Source organism: Danio aesculapii, chromosome 1, assembly GCF_903798145.1.
Source record: "Danio aesculapii chromosome 1, fDanAes4.1, whole genome shotgun sequence".
Classification (NCBI taxonomy): Eukaryota; Metazoa; Chordata; class Actinopteri; order Cypriniformes; family Danionidae; genus Danio; species Danio aesculapii.
In genome coordinates, this window is record NC_079435.1 from 27,042,454 (window position 1) to 27,060,181 (window position 17,728).

Consider the following 17,728-nt stretch of genomic DNA (forward strand, 5'->3'; position numbering starts at 1 on the left):
TAATTTAATTAGCATATTTATGAATCGTGTTTTGAACTTAATAATTTGATTTGCATATTTATGAATCGTGTTTGGAACTTACGAATTCGAATTGTGTATTTTTGAATCGTGTTTATAATTTCCCAAATTGGATTTGTTTTTTTAATTGTTTTTATATTTACAAATTTGATTTTTGAATATTTTTTTTTAATTTACAAATTTAATTTACATATTTTTGAATTGTGTTTTGAATTGCAGCTGAAAGGGCATCTGCTGCGTAAAACATATTCTGGATAAGTTGGCAGTTTATTCCACTGTGGCGACCTCTGATTAATAAAGGGACTAAGTCCAAAAGAAAATAAATGAATGAATTTTCCAATTGGATTTGTGTATTTTGATTCGTGTTTTGAATTTATGAGTTGAATTTGCATATTTTTGAATAGTTTATAATATTTACAAATTTGATTTGTGTATTTGAATAGTTTTTATTAATTAATGATTTGCATTTGTGTATGTTTTAATACAAAATTACTAATTGGATTTTGTAAATGTGAAATGTGGATGTAGGATTTTTATTTTGTAAGTGTATTATTTTTGAGACTGATCTGGCTCCTTAGGTTAAGAATACTCTATCTGAAACCATCAAACTGACGTCAACAGAGAAGAACCCCCACTCAAAATGAGGAAGCAAATGGTCAAACTTTGTTTTTTTCAGTGGATTAACTTGCATGATTTAATTGTTCACCTAACGAATAACAATGTGTGCCAGAAAAATAAACATTGTAAAATTTTATTTTACTCAGGCTTTAAGGTATGGACCCTTTAGGTACTATATAACTATAAAGTGCCAATATGGACTTTTAGTTGCTAACTTTAGGTACTAATACCTTTAAGGTAAAAAACAAAAAGTGTGGCTTTTGAAAGGGTACCATAGTGACAGCTTTTTAAAACTTTGTACACTCTGAGAGTGTATAATGAAGAGAAACACTGATGGCTTAGCTTTGACATGTCAGCAGGGGGAAACCGGACTATGCTAACCAGCCAAACTTTTATCCCTTGGAGTAAACTTGACAGATTTACATAACATTGTGTACCAGACACTTATTAATTTTGTAAAAAATTCTCCATTTAAAAATACTAAAATCTTTAAGTGGACAAATGGGTTGATTTACTCACAGTCATGTCAAAAATATGTACAGTATATACAGGCACTATGTAAACAACAAGTAAGTGTGATTTCACCAAGCAGGACATGTTTTTTAATCAACATCTGTGTTGATCCTGGAACAACAATCCAATCAGCCAGTCAGGTTTGAGGGATAAGTTTACCGTTTATGTTAAGTTTAGACTTACAGTTAGGGTTATCATTGTAGTCCAATAATTAACCCACTCTCAGACTGGGAGTTTACAGTTTACAGTTAGGGTTAGGTTTAGGGGAAGGGATTAGGTATGGATTATATTTTCGAACATTAATGAATTTACAGGATCAACATACTGTAAATGTTAATCCAGGATCCCATCCTACTTGGCAAAATCTCACCAACTGTAAACAATACACTGATGCAATGTCTCTGAGAGATGTGTAATTCTAGCAGGTCTAAAGATTTACAGTATGACATGACTGTCTTGAAAACCACCAAAACCTACAATCCATTAGCCCATTTCTTCCTCCTTCCCAGGCAATTTCACAAGACAGTGCTGCAACAGAGTGGCAGAAGTTTTTTAAAGGCTTTCTTAAAGTCCTCATTAAAGATGGTGTATATTAGTGGGTTTATGAGAGAATTGAGATAACCAAGCCAGGTGAGGAAATCTGCAAGCACCGCAGAGGTGGTGCAGGTCGGACAAATATTTACAATCACCTCCTTCAGGAAGAACGGTAACCAACACACCACAAAAGCTCCCAGGATTAGTCCTAATGTCAAAGCTGCCCGTCTCTCCCTGGCTCCCGGGTTCCTCCGGACTCTGATGAGATTACCTGATGAGGAAGTAATGCGTACTCTTTCCCCATCTGTCGAAGGATCAGAAAAAGACTTCTCAATTGGGCAAAATGAGTCAGGACTTAAAGCGATGTCTTTATCAGAGCTCATTCCCGGAAGCATTACACTGCTGACGGTCTGTTTGACTAACCGGCTGCTTCCTCTACGGTTACGAAGCATCTCCGCCGCCTTGTAGATCTTGTAGTAAAGAACCAAAATGAGTGCCAGAGGAATGTAAAATGCTCCAAAAGTTGAGTAAACGGTAAAAGCCACGTGGTCGTGTTCGATTAAACAGTCCATGGGCTCCCTCTTCCCGTCCTTGAATTCCACTTTAGGCAATTTCCTCCATACTAAGGGTGGAAGGGACACCAGGACGGAAAGTGTCCACAGAGACAATATGGTTACGATCGCTCTTTTATATGTGCGCTTTTGTGAATACGCCACAGCATCAGTGATGGCACGGTATCGATCAAGCGCAATGGCGGCGAGGTGTAAAATTGAGCAGGTGCAGCATGTAACATCGACACCTAACCACAGGTGGCAGACAATGGGACCAAGAACCCAGGTCTCTTCTGCTATGTACACAATGCTGACGGGCATCACCAGAACAGCGACCAGAAGGTCTGTCACAGCTAGAGAGCAAATGAGGTAGTTGGCGGGTTGGTGGAGTTTGCGGGTGATCAGGATGGCAGTGATGACCAGGGAGTTGATGGCGGTGGTGGCCACAGCCAGGAAGGAGAGAGTCAGAGAAAGGAGGATCTTACTGGGGCTCATCTTGCTGGCCAGAACATCAGAGAAATCCACAGACGAGCAGTTGATGGGGTCCATGCTGGACGTATTTTATGGTTGTGCCCCTATAAAAGAAGGATAAAGAGAAAGTATGAGAAAAGTCATTCCTGTTTGAAAGACTTTCATTTACATTGATATGATAAAGCGTGGAAAAAAAATGACTTTCCATTAACAAGTTGTAAATCAGTCAAACCGTGACACATCTCTAGAGGATTTAACCTCATAACCTCATTCCTTCAAACGATATTCTAAGAGTTCATTTTAATAAAAACCATAAGAGATAATACACCCCATCCAAAAAAAAAATCCCATCCAAAAATCCCCCAAAAAAAAAATCTTTTACAGACATTATAAAATAAACAGGCATTGTTTCCACAATAAAACAAGGTTATGAATATTAATACCATTAAAATTGTCAAGTTGAAATGGCACAATGAAATAACCTCTACTCTTTATTTAAAAAAGTTTTAATTTTATATATTGTATGTATTATTATAACTTTTAAACTTAAAGGTGCAGTAGTTGATTGTCTTCAAAAACCTTTTTTGTTGTGATGGTTGAACGACTCGTCACATTCCAATAGTCAGGGGCCGACCGACACAGGCCCTCTGACAACCTTTCATGGTCGTGGGCCCATAATATCTCTGGGGGCCCCCAAAATGTGTGGGCCCTTAGAATCATACCATCTTTCCCCCCTAGCCGCACCCCTGCCAATAGTGATGATTAAAGTAAATGGTCTAAATGTATTTATGTGGGTTTTTATATTATTGGTAAGGCACAAGTTCATCCAATTAAAATTTCTCAGGCCGACAATTCCCATAATTCTGACAAGTAGCCTAAACTGTCTGTCAACAAATGTAGATTTGTACATCTGTGCAGCCATTCACGCAGATCCACCGTTTGCCCGTGCACACACATTCACCTGCACATGAGAGAGTGACAGCAGTAAAAACCAATGCTAAATCAAAACTTTTTAAAATCCTGAATCAGCATTGAAGTTACTTTTGCATGACAGCATGGCTGAAGTATTTCTTTTACACAGGTAATATTATGTTTTAAAACTCTTTTAGTCATGCAGTATGCTCGGGCATTCTGTTTGAATGGGGAAACATCAAACTCTCCAAAACTGCTTGCCAAGCTTACAATTGAATTTTATATTAGGAATCACCATTCAAATGAACAACAACTGTCCCTTTAGTTTCATTTCTAAACGTCCATATCACACAAAATCAGCAGAAACTCACGTCTTGTCTGAGCCTCTCCACCGGAGTATCAGTATCAGTCTATAACGATCAATGATTGGCTCTTGTACTAGAAGGCCGGTTTTATTTGTAATATTGACTGTTACACTTTTCCCCATTCAAAAAGATACGAGTGACATGTCTCGTGTATTCTAGAATCTTTGACGCAAATCTTATGTAGATTTTGTGGTTACGAATGGGTTATATGCACTGAATTGTTGTTCAGACACTGAAATCTTCTGGCGATAGATTGATGTGACTATTTTCATAAGGGACAACATTGATAATGTAGATTTTAATTTAGTTTAATAACAAAACATAAGTAAATAGTGTTATTCCTCCTAGTCTGCTTCATTGAGGACAACCTGTAACACGCTCCCTATATTGTTTATCATGCTACTTTGAATATTCGGTCTGAAATAGCATGTAAGTATGGCTTAGTAATAAGTGTATTTCCTGCACCCCGTGGGCCAAGCACTGCAAAGTTGGTTTAGGACAAAGTGCATGAGAGTGTGAGACCAGCGATCCTTACATTATGACAAGATTTGCTTGCTAACTACACAACTGAAAACGTGCTAGATATAATACAGTTTTTCATTCAGAATTGTTGTATTATAAAGTACTATAAAGTTTTCTAACTGGCGAATGACATGATCTAGTGGGTCTCTGTCATCTTTAATGTGTGTGTTCGTGATTTCAGGAGCCGTGGCTTTGGATGGCAGGGGAGGGATTGTGTTTCAAAGATATCATGCTAACTGGTTGCATTTAGGCAGATCACCTAATGCAGGATTTCTCAACCACATTAATGGAGGAATACCAGCTCTGCACATTTTCCGTATCTCCTTAACCAATCACACCTGATTCAGATCATCACCTCATTAGCAGAGACTGAAAGACCTGTAATGGGTGTGACATAGGAGACATCTAAAACATGCAGTGTTGTTGAGCCTCCAGGACCGGGATTGAGAAACACAGACATACTGCACCTTTAAATTATGAAAATTCATAATGACAATAAAAACTATTAGGCTACATTTAAAACTATAATCTAAAAGTGCAATAAACAAAGAGTCCATTTTGTGAAAAGTATTTAATAAATTTTTTTACATTTACCTTCGTTAGTGGTGTCATTGTGGCTAGACATGAAATTTATTTTTGCAAGACAAATTAGTTAGATTTTTTAATGCTAAACGTCATTTACATCACAGAATTGCTATTAAGCACAATAGATTGTTTCATTGTACTAAGGAAAATCGATTTTCAGTGATTTTCACTGTTGGACATTGTTAGTGGACAAATAATTAAAATAATTTTCAGAGAGCAAGCTAATTTAGTTGAGTGCTAATTTATTTTCCCATAGCTAAGGAAAAACCGTCTGAAAAACATTCATTTCAAATGTAAATTCAAGCAGTCTGGTGCAATTTTTTATGGAGATTAAGCTAGAGGAGTCAGATTTTTGTGCTGTGCAGTTTTTAAGGTGTCAGATTTGTTTGCTCGCCCTCTTTTCCTAATTTACCTACTCATATAAGCACAAGATGGCTTTCAGGATTACATGCCATGTTTAAAAATATATTGGGCACAGTACTTAAAAGGTATTTATCACTTTTTTAGTTCTCTCTTTTGAGGCATAGGAATTATGATTATGCTTGCCAAGCTAGATAAAAGCATCTGTTTACTATGTTGCGTCACTTCTGGTGAAGCTGTAATCTGGCCTGGCAGTAAGATGCTGATAACACTGAGAGACATTGCTGCTACCCTGTCAATCTAACGTGCTCCACACAAGTTTGATGATTAATTTTTCACAGTGCAGTGGAAAACACACCAGTGAACAGATCGACTGCTCAAAAAGCAAGAAATGGATGGCCAACCATGTCTTTATCGATGCCAAGCCATGCTAGCCAGAGTGATCATATTAAGACCATCCCAGCTATTTTTCCCTGCCAAGCACACTTCTCACTTCCTACAGTTGGCTACAGCAAGATCAGAATGTTCTGTTCACTTTGCTCTCTGATATTTTTAAGATTCAATCCTTTATTGGCACTACGAATATATCTTTAGATTGCAATGGCTATAAACAAAGGTTATGTTCCAAAACTAGTCAGCTGCTTTGTTGTCTATTTTTTTAAAAGAAATAAATGACCAATTTATAATGCTGCACATACAGCCAGCACTTCTTATGAGCCTCAATTCAAGGGCATTAGCATGTTGCTAAGCTAAAAATGTTGTGCTTTTACACTTGGTTTGATTGTTTGGTTTGAACCCAAATTCAACATGTTGAAAAGCATTTTTGTTTAGTCTACCATAGTACAGCTAAATAACAGTACAGTACAGTTCAGTATGGTATGTATTTAAGTCCATTTCCACTGTCAAAGGTACCAAAAAGCAAACTGTTCCACTGTTTTGTCACTTGGGTTGTGACAAAATGCTTACTCCACGACATGAGATGAGACACGAGATTTGGTTCATGAAAATGAGACAAGACAAAATTTAACATTATTTTAGGAAATCCTTAATGATGAAATACCTACATAGCAAAATATTTCTGGCCCAGCTCTCACATGCAGCAGTGAATTATGGTACATGACTGGACCAAGTCTGGCTTCCAGACAAGGGCCAAACATAGACCATATCTGGGCCAAGTCTCAGCCAAGTTAATAACCCATAACTGAGTCTGAACTGGGCCAGATATGTTGGTGTGCCACAACTGCAATGAAATTAATAAACCCATGAAGCATTGCGCTTTAGGCATGCTATGGGATTGCTTTTTCTCGAAGTGACCTGATAGAATTTGTTTTCTTTATTTGAAAATAATAAAAATATATTTTAAATGTGGGTCAAGATAGGCCAAACGTACATTGCCCTCATATTAATTATTAACATCTGGCCCAAGCATTGTGTGCCATCCTAAAGATGGTGCTACCTCTGCCAAACCACTGCCATGTTTGTCAGTATGTCAGTACCGAATGAATGCCTGTTGTGCCAGATTTATGCCAAATCTGGGCCATAATTCTTTGCTATTCAACTGAAAAATCACAAATTGCAAAACAATTTAGCTGCTTTTTAAAAATCAACAAGTAATCCCTACTGAAAAAAACTGCTTAAACCAGCCTAGGCTGGTTGGCTGGTTTTAGCTGGTTGACCAGCCTGGTTTTAGAGGGGTTTTGGCCATTTCCAGGCTGATTTCCAGCCATTTCCAGCCTGGTCTTAGCTGGTCAGGCTGGAAAATGACCAGCTAATACCAGCTTGACCACCTAGCCAGGCTAGGAGCCCAGCCAAAACCAGCTAAGTCCAGCTTAAACCAGGCTGGTCAAGCTGGTTTTAGCTGGATTTAGCTGGTCATTTACCAGCCTGACCAGCTAAGACCAGGCTGGAAATGGCTGGAAACCAGCCTGGAAATGACCAAAACCCCTCTAAAACCAGGCTGGTCAACCAGCTAAAACCAGCCAACCAGCCTAGACTGATTTAAGCTGGATTTTTCAGCAGGCATGAATGTTATTCCACTTCTATTTTAATGAGTTTTATGCAGTAAAGGACATGCAAACACTGCTAAATATTAAGCTATGAACTCTACTGACTGGCTTCTCCCCTGTAGAATTTCACATGAGAAATTGAACTCCTTTCAACAAATTTAACCATTTAATTTTTGGTGTTTAATTTTTTATTTCAGCAACATTTCATTCATGCACCTGTGACAAACTTTGAGCTGCTGGATGTGAGTATGAAGTAAGGAGAGTGTTGTTTTAATGTAATTTGATACAGCATGACTAATGAAATGAAAACTTCAGCTTTTCCCGGACAGCTTAACATGTGTTTGGTGATGATGGTGAGGTGTGTAAGTATTGCGTATTCATTGTGTGTGTCTGCGTGAACTTGGAGATGTGTGTGACCTGTGGTTCTTTACTCACTCTACAAGAATAGTGTCAAACAGCCCTGTGTGTATGGAATATCTTGTCACAAAATGTGGTTAAAAGTCCTTCATGCCGGTAATAGTTTGATTGCGGTGTTTACACGTCTGTGCTGCACTTCAATAATGTGACTAACATAGGAATACTCCACGTGTCTTAATTTGTTTATGACAAGTATGGCTTTCAGCATGTAATGCTGTAATGTCCATGGTTAATGTGTGTGTTGCGGCAGCTGTTGAAACACCTGCCCACCTAATCGCACCCTTTCCAAAGGGTACCTAGCACAACAGAATGGTACCAAAAGGGTGGAGTTAAATTAATTGCGGCATTAGGGTGTTCATATGTGGCATGTAACAGTTGAAATGGATACTGTACTCGGTTAAGTGGAAAAATTGCCATCTGAACCCACTGTGGCCTTGATGAATCCTCAGAAACAAAAGCTGTCACTGGGGTGGTAAAAGGTACATTTTGTATACTTTAGTTAGTAATATGTATCTTTAAGGTACCGATATGTACAAATGTGTACCCTTTGTAAAGGTTTTACATTTATTCCTGTAAGTGGTCAGAGGCCTTTGAAAACATGAGTGTTTGAGCACTTCTAAATAAACATTGGTGTGTAATATCTACCAAAGCCATATAAATAAAAAAAACACAGGATGTGATGTCACAAGATTAGATGCAAATATTGGGCCAATGTGGAGGTAATGTGCATCATTTTGTCTATTAAGAATATACTTTTTATGAAAACAAACCCGCACACACACACACACACACACACACACGCGCACACACACACACACACACACACACACACACACACACACACACACACACACACACACACACACACACACACACACACACAAACTAGCATTCAAGTACACTTGAGACTGGTCTCAAGTACATTTGTTCTCTGTCTTGTACACTTGATCTAAGAATAAATGGACCAGCCAGGACCTCAACTGCAGGTATTCATTGTTAAATTGTGGGTACATTGTCTGATTTATTTGCTAGCATCATTTGTGTTATTGGATGTGAAATCTCTACACAGAAATGTCAACTGACCAGGCCAGGACTCGAACCAGTTACCTTCTTGCTGTGAGGCGAAAGCGCTAACTGAGCCACTGTGCCAACACTGACAACAATTCTCATTCGGAAAACATACATTTCATCAGTAACACACTGACCTAAAATACACTAACAACAGACAGCATAAAAATCAGTTACTTTCCTTTTTGAATTTTGATTCAATATTTATGTAAATCAGTATGCAATTTAACATTTACCTTTTCACTGTCTAGCATAAGTTAAAGGATGTGTGATGTGAATAGCAAAATGCTGCATTTTGATAAAAATAGTACTGTACAGTACGCAGTTTCTATTTTGTGAATCATTTGCTAAATTGTAAGTTAGAGAGGCAAGTTTTGGAACATACAACAAAAAAGTTTCCACTTTAAAATGTTGGCACATGTAAAAAAAAACTTAGACATTTTATTGTAGCTACTAATGTAAACATACTTATGTGACATACTTTTTGTCCGCCAGGCATTCTCAATGTCAATATATTTAACATTGTGTCCCTATCTATCGCTCTTTTTCTCCTACCAACCCATATAGAAATATTTGATATTTCCGAACAAAAGAATGTAACAGAACTAAAGGTAGTCTGTTTTATTCCCACAGTCCAAAGACATGAGACATAAGTAAATTAAATAATAGTACCAGTCACAAGCACATTAGTACTGAGCTTCTCTACCTGAGTATTCACTGGTGTGGTTGGCGGTCTATTCCAATAGAGCTTTCATTGTTAATCAAGGATTAGGCTGAACGAATTGGGGGAGCTCTCTAGAACTACCTGATCTCGTACCTTTTACATGCTCATTGACCAGGTGGGAGCCTCTTCTATCTCTGAGCTCAGGGTTCTCTCCCGCATGCCAAACCTGCTAGCATCATCAAGCATTATCTAAGTGTGAACTCTTGAATAAAATTTACTGAAATTGAAAAAAATCTAATGCTGTTTCGTCACCACCTATTTTTTTTTTGCCACATGATCTGTTGAAAAAAATCCCATTACTTTTTTGATACACATGCAGGAATTTATTTTACAAATGTGTTCCTTGTAGTTAATGCATTTTTTAATGGAAAGAAAGTTTATACTATCAGTTGTGTGCATATGTTTTTTTTACACATATTTTCAAAAATTATGTCCATCTTGCCTTTTCCATTAAGCAGTTTTTATGCAGTATTCCAAAATGCAGATTAAAAAATGGTTAGATGAAAACAGTCACACTGTCATGAGCTCCTGAGGACAAAGGCAAAATGACTTTCTCTCTGTGAGGGTGGCAGGATTGTTGAGCTGGACAATCAAGGCCTCTCACAGCACACCATCAGTAATAGACACAGTAAAGTCATGATCACATCAGAGTTTAAGTTTGTGAAATTCTGTCGTACGGCGCTGCGAAATGGGGCAGGATAAAACAAGATGATTAGAAATCGATAAAATGAGCAATTGCTCTATGTTAGAAATTTATGTACAGAGAGGTCATGTTTTGATCTTATATTGGTCTCACGCAATAACGTGATGCAATTTCGCAGGTCAGAGTTCACCAAGCTTGAACTTTCAAATGCAGCAACAAGCAAAACTTGTCGCACAAGCTTGCATTTCCAGTCTCTAGCATTCACATACTTATGAATGAAAGTCTATGGGTTGAAAAGTGCAGCGTGACCGCGGATTGAGAGGTTCGTTTTTACATTTCTTAAAAGATTTTGAGAATTGTGTGACATAAAAAGTCAAGTGGTTGACCCCCAAAAAAATCACCTGCACTGATTCAGAGAATCAGATGGGCTCTTCATCAAGACACAGGCCAAATGTCAAGCCAGATTAAGGCCCTTTCTGAAGCTGAATCCATATAACCATAAGATCATCTGTGTAAGAAGGGCTTAAATGTCCTCAAATGTCACTTTCATGATCTTAGTAAAACACAACACACAGGGAAGGAGTATGTTAGGAGACTGGCAGCTGAAAAGTAGGTCAATTAAAAACATGACTAACGCCTGTGTCCTTTGTAGTTATTGGGGCAGAGAGACACTATTTAGGATCAAGCAAAGAAGACCTCAGGGAAAGAGAGAATGAGAGACTAGTCTAGAGGTGATGCAGGGAAACAAATCAAGCATTGAGAACCCGCGGGGTTATCATTTTTGCTTCGCTTAAGAAATTAAAGAACTTGTATTACTTTGCAGACCCTGCCTTCTTTCTCACCACATAGATAAATCTCATCACATCAAAATCTCCTCCCACGTCACAAACTTACCGTGTTGGAATTTTCTTTTTTTGGTTCAGTAAGTTCCTGGGCAAAATGTAGTAGGCCATAAAATTGACAAAATATGTTGTGAATGTATTCACAAACCCTTATGTTCAGTAACTGATTACCTTATCCAATGCATTGCCATGACAACAAATACAATATTGCCTCAACGTAGCGACTTTCCTACAACGTTGTACCAACCTTGTAAAAAGGTTGAGGATCTTGCTGAAGGTTGTCACAGTGGTGTCATAATGTTGCCATTTAAATGGCTGTTGCTTTAGTGGCACTGATGACCACTGTACAACATTTACTCGTCATCAATGAATCAGTTTAAATTTCAACAGACCGTTCGGCGCCTCATTCAACAATGACAGAGGAGACGTGAGTTTTGCTTTATTTCTTGTTGCTAAATAAGTGGTCATTTGTGTAATCCTGTTGTGTCAAGCTCTGATCTGTACTCTGTTGTCCACTTCCTATTTTGACTTGTGGCTGCTGTATATCCATCTCTGCAATGAATTCTCTGTTGGATTTGCTTCTTTCTCTGACTGCTTTCTCTGCTGTATTCTCCAGTCCAGAGCTTTAATGCCCAGTGTCTGCATTTTAATTTGCTTTCTTGTTTACTTTTCTTGTTTGTTTACTGTACTTTCTCAATTGACATTTAAATTTAGCCTAACCTTTTAGTTTAATTTATATATATATATATATATATATATATATATATATATATATATATATATATATATATATATATATATAGTGAATTATTTAATATAATCTAAACATTATTGTATAATGATTGCTTATAATTAGATGTGTACAGTATGTATGAAATGTTGTGAAATATATAATAAAAAAGTTTGATTATATATATATATATATATATATATATATATATATATATATATATATATATATATATATATATATATATTTGTGTATTGCAGTTATTAAATTAAAAAGGAAAATGAATGAACAATACTTAATATTAAGCAATACTTGAGAAATATTACTTATTACTTAAAATACTGCTTATCCCGTATTGTAGGCAGTATTGATAAACTGCCAGGAAAAACAAAACAAAACATTAATACGTGTAGTAAGAACGTCGTCTCACTGTTTCTGAATGTTACATGACAACGTTGCTACAGCCTTCTCACATCTTACATTTCTACATAGTAACAATGTAGCAAGCACGTAAGTGCTTTGAAAAAATGCAAAGTTGTACAGACATCGCTACAAGGTAGATGTGTTTGTTGTTTGTAGTTGTTTTTCTTTGTGTGTGTGACAAGTTGTTGTATGTTTTTTTTTTTTTTTCACATTCTTCTCATTTGGTTTTTCCCTTTGCATATAAAAAGTACTTAGTTTAACAATAGATATACTTGGGCTTAGTTTTTAAATACTTGTTTTTAATTCCTTTTTTTAAATTCAATAACTGTTACTATAAAATCCATATAAGTATAGTACTCTGTCTGTGTTTATATTTCATTCTATCATTGTTACTATATTAAAATTTCAAAACACAAAAGAGTTCTGAATATTTCTACCTTGAATGGTCATAAAGGTCAAATTGAACTCATGTATTTCTGTGTCTGCTACTTATTCCTGTGTCTTTGAATATGTGTGCCTCTGTTGCCTAGCAACATTCTGCTAGAAAAACATAGCATTCTGATAGCAAAAACATAACATTACTTCAGTAATGTCTTTCAAACTTTCAAAAACATTTTCACTGCGGTGAAAAAAAACATTGCTCTCCCGCTTGCCAGACACATCACCTACGGGGAGGTATAGTAACTTGTACACTGTTATTTGCTATATTAAAAATTTGTTTTTGTATATTTAGGATCATGACTTTATAAAATATGATGACAGACATTCAAAACTTAATTCTTAAACCTCAGTAAAAGCTATAATATTATGAATATGATGTCACATTTATTTATTTATTTTTTGATACAGTCTTACATAAATGGTCAGAATCACTGCAATGGCCATTCTGCAACTTATAGAATTTGAATACTTCAAGTGTTAAAGTCCCCAAGAAATCAAAACCAACCATATGATTTTGTTCACTAACATTGCCAATTTTGTGGAGATCAATTCATCTGTGCATATTATTAAGAAAAAAAAAAAGGTTTGCCCTTCTAATCTTTAATTGAAATCGGAAAATGCACTTCCTGTTTGTTTCCAGTTACATTCTCAGATTAGGTGATTTTGAGGTGATGGGCATGGCTAACATATTTAACCATGCTGGTTCAACTGTCGGCTTTAAGAACAAACAGTTCAAACTTTTCTAAAACCCCTTTCCCGATCTTTCTGAATAAAATGCCTACTTTACTACATCCATTCAACTTGCTGTGGAAAAAACAAGCCACGCCCACTGTTGTGTAATTTACAATTTTGTTTCAAGTTCTCTTTTCATTTAAAAAAAAAACAAAAAAAAAAAAAAACAATCGCAGCTTCTGATTCATTGGGACTTTAAGTACTTCACTGTCCATTTTTATTAATGTATTGTTGGTTTGCTGTTGTTTCTGTTGATGTGGTTAATGTTATTATTGATGTTAATTAATGATGTAATTAATGTTATAAATGATGTAAATGTTTCCCAGTACTGGGTTGTGTCTGGAACAGAGGTGGGTAGAGTATCCAAAACATATACTCAAGTAAAAGTACAAGTACTTGTGGAAATTTTTAGTCAAATAAAAGTAAAAGTTACTCAAGTAAAAGTTACTCGAGTATGAGTAAAAAAGTATCTTATGAAACAATTACTCAAGTAAATAGTTAGGAGTTACCTTTGATTATACACACACACACACACACACACACACACACGCACGCACGCACGCACGCACACACACACACACACACACACACACACACACACACACACAAACACACACACATAGTTAGTCAAAATTATTCACCCTCCTGTGATTTTTTTTTCTTTTTCAAATATTTCACAAATGATGTGTTAACAGGTTCAGGTATTTTTACAGTATTTCCTATAATATTTCTTCTGCAGAAAGTCTTATTTGTTTTATTTAGGCTAGAATAAAAGCAGTTTTTTAATTTTTTAAACCATTTTAAGGTCAATATAATTAGCCCCCTTCAGCAATATTTTTTTTGATTGTCTACAGAACAAACCATCCTTAATGACTTGCCTAATTACCCTAACTTTAAGCTAATTAACCTAGTTAAGCCTTTAAATGTCACGATAAGCTGAATACTATTATCTTGAAAAATATCTAGTAAAATATTATGTGCTGTCATCATGAAAAAGATAAATGAAATCAGGTATTAGAAATGAGTTATTAAAATTATTATAATTAGAAATGTGTTGAAAAATCAAGATATTGGGGAAAATATACAGGGGGCTAATTAATTACATTATATATATATATATATATATATATATATATATATATATATATATATATATATATATATATATATATATATATATATAAAGAAACACCATTTTATTATTTTAATTTAAAAAGATTGTTTAAATGTTAGGTGTTTAATGATTAACAGCTCGAATGAGTAATATGTTCTGAGATAATTCCATACAGCCACTTGGTTATCCCATAGCAGACCCATAGCCTGATATAAGGGGTCTTTTTCTCAAAATGTGGACCAGTTATTCGCCTCATTTACAATGTATGAAATTTAAATACTGTGTTTTAGTGAAATTTTAGGCACTATTTTTAGCTGGATTAACTTGTTAGATCGTCATCATAATGACACATTTATGGTACCAAAATATTTCCTAAAGATTTAAAATAAAGAAAAATGAATAAATACTTTTTTAAAATACAAATTTATTATATCATACATCATTAGAAAAAATAGGAATCTGTTAAAGTTTTAAATTAAAAACTGATGTCTATTGTAGCCTGTAGCCTACAAACTGGTCAGAACATTCAACTGTCCTCAGTCAGAATTTGGCTATTTGAGAAATAAAAAATTAAAACATAATAATAATAAAAAAGCTTCACAATTTTTCCAGCCTCTCTTGTAAAAAAAGTACTTTGATTTGATTGAAAATTCATGGATAACAAAAATAGCCAAATTAGTTTTTAAAATAATTTTAATATAGGATTTTGCTTGGTCTTAAAGCCTTTTTCAATGGATTAATTTCACTATTTATGATGGCATAGCAGTCAAAATAAGACAAATGAGTTCATGTATGGGACTAATTCTGGACCTTTGTCATTGAGGGGTGGGTGTTTCTAACCACCCAAATCCCCCATCCCCACCCCCGGGCTACGAGCCTGCATAGTTACCATTATTAGGGTTCAAACTGGGATAATACTGACACCACTACTTTTTCTAGGTTGGAGCTGGAATTCATGTATATGTTGAGATGTCAGTTCAATGTACAGCATGCATCGCATTATCATCAAACTATTCTTGTTGACATCTCGGAGTGAAAGCAGATTGAACTTGAGGCAGCGGGTGACCTCGTCCGATAAACTCACTGCACTGACAGCATGATTGTCCTTCTCGGAGATGACCATAGCGTGGCCGCAGTATAACTCGCACGTCTTCCTCGACTTCAGCCATTATTCCAACACAGGCGTGCGCACGCTCACCGAAAGCGGGAGACGCGTCTCTATAACAACCTCTCGCAACACAATCTCTCCAATGCGGCACCTTGCGATATTTGCAAACAAAACATGTTGATCATATTGTCATTTGACAGTAATGGAGGAACGCAGCGAAATGTAACAATGTAAGAGTAATGATTTTTCTATAATAATTTAATTGAGTAAGAGTAAAAGTACACATGTTTAAATGGACTCAAAAAGTACACGTTACCCAATAATTTTACTCAAGTAAATGTAGCAAAGTAAATGTAACTCGTTACTACCCACCTCCGCTGTGTAAAACCAAAGTCCATTTAAAGCAAGTCAATACACTTGGTGGCCATCTTTGAAAAATGGCCGAGCACACTGCCTGAGAGGTATTTCAAAGATGGCTACAGAGTGAAATGACTTGCCGTAAAGGGACTTTGCTGTTACACTTTTCCCCATTCAAAATTATATGAGCGGTCTTGTGGATTCTATAGACCTTTTTCTTTGTTGCTGCATGAAGGGTGCCATAGCGACCAGCATCTTCCGGTAGGATGCTTAGAACTTCAGTTTATAGTGTTTACAACTGAACGCACACATGCACGCACGCGCCCACGCACGCACACACACACACACACACACACACACACACACACACACACACACACACACACAATACATCCCTGCATTATGGATCAAACCATATTACTGGCATGAAACTAATCATGTAAACCATGCAATTTCCAAAAATTACCAATAAAAGTATGTTACTGATAGTCTGCTGGCTGATTTGCATGTTGATTCTAATCGCCTTTAATTTGCCTTTATTTACTTTAATTCTAGCATTTAATTTGTCATTGAGTTAGTTTGTATTGTGTAGTATTTACCAAATGTGTTTTCCTGTCATTTCAAAATGCCACTTTATTTTCACTTTTTGCTACAGTTTTAATCATAGGTCTCAAAGTCAATTCCTGAAGGGCCGCAGCTCTGCACAGTTTTGCTCTAGCCCTATGAAACACAGCTGATCCAAATAACTGAGGTGTTTAAAATAGTCTTGAAGACCTTGATTAGTTCGATCAGCTGTGTTTGATCAGGGTTGGAGCAAAACTGTGCAGAGCTGCGGCCCTTCAGGAATTGACTTTGAGACGTATGCTGTTAATCTATGTGCTAGTTGTCATGATCGCCAGGGATCTGTGCTGAGGGAGATCACTGGTGAACTTCAGACTGGTAATGAACTACAAATCCCTACATTCTGCTATGCACACACCGGCTTCCACTTCCACTGATCACACACTCACAGTAACTCACAGTTACTCACTGTAACCCATTTTTGAGGATTGCTTGGACTGTAAATATACCCCGCACACTTAGTTCATCACATCAAAGAGTCTTTGGCTGTTTCTCAGTATGCGTTCTTCAGCGATCTTGTGTCCTTGTGTTCTCGTGTAACGTCATTATCAACTGCCAAAGTACAGTTCCAATACTCAAGACTGCAAGAACGAAGGACGCGTGAAACTATGAATGCTGTAATATTTAAATAATTTTCCATTAAAAACCCGTGAAGGTCACGTGACCATCAGGAAAATGCAGCATCTCATTTCTCACAGGACATTTTCCCTGTTCTCGCAGTCTCCCGAGTTCGTTCTTCCTAGGTGACCTGGCAAGACCGGTCTTCACAAGAACGCAAGTCCGTTCTCTGCAGGGGCATAGATTTAGGGTGGATGGAGGGGACACGTCACCACCAATATCCACCAACTATTAAAATGTCCCCACCAATAATTTAATTCACTTTAAAAAATCGTGCTGTCAATATTAAACTAGACATGCAGAAAGGGTTAAATCATGTTCTCTCCTCGGGCCGCACTGCCCCAAGCACATATGAATATTGTTCATTTGTAGTTTTGTAGTTTTAAATATTGAAAAAAAATTTTCAGAAATCTGTTAAAACTTGTTTTAAATTAA

General features: G+C 36.4%; 1 protein-coding gene across 1 annotated transcript; it reads right to left on the reverse strand.

Annotated features, from left to right (window-relative positions):
- Nucleotides 1–1,642: 1,642 nt before the first annotated feature.
- htr1fb (5-hydroxytryptamine (serotonin) receptor 1Fb) lies at nt 1,643–2,783 on the reverse strand. The gene has a single exon (XM_056474074.1). The coding sequence runs from the start codon at nt 2,781–2,783 to the stop codon at nt 1,665–1,667; it is 1,119 nt and encodes a 372-aa protein (XP_056330049.1). The 3' UTR covers nt 1,643–1,664.
- Nucleotides 2,784–17,728: the final 14,945 nt, after the last annotated feature.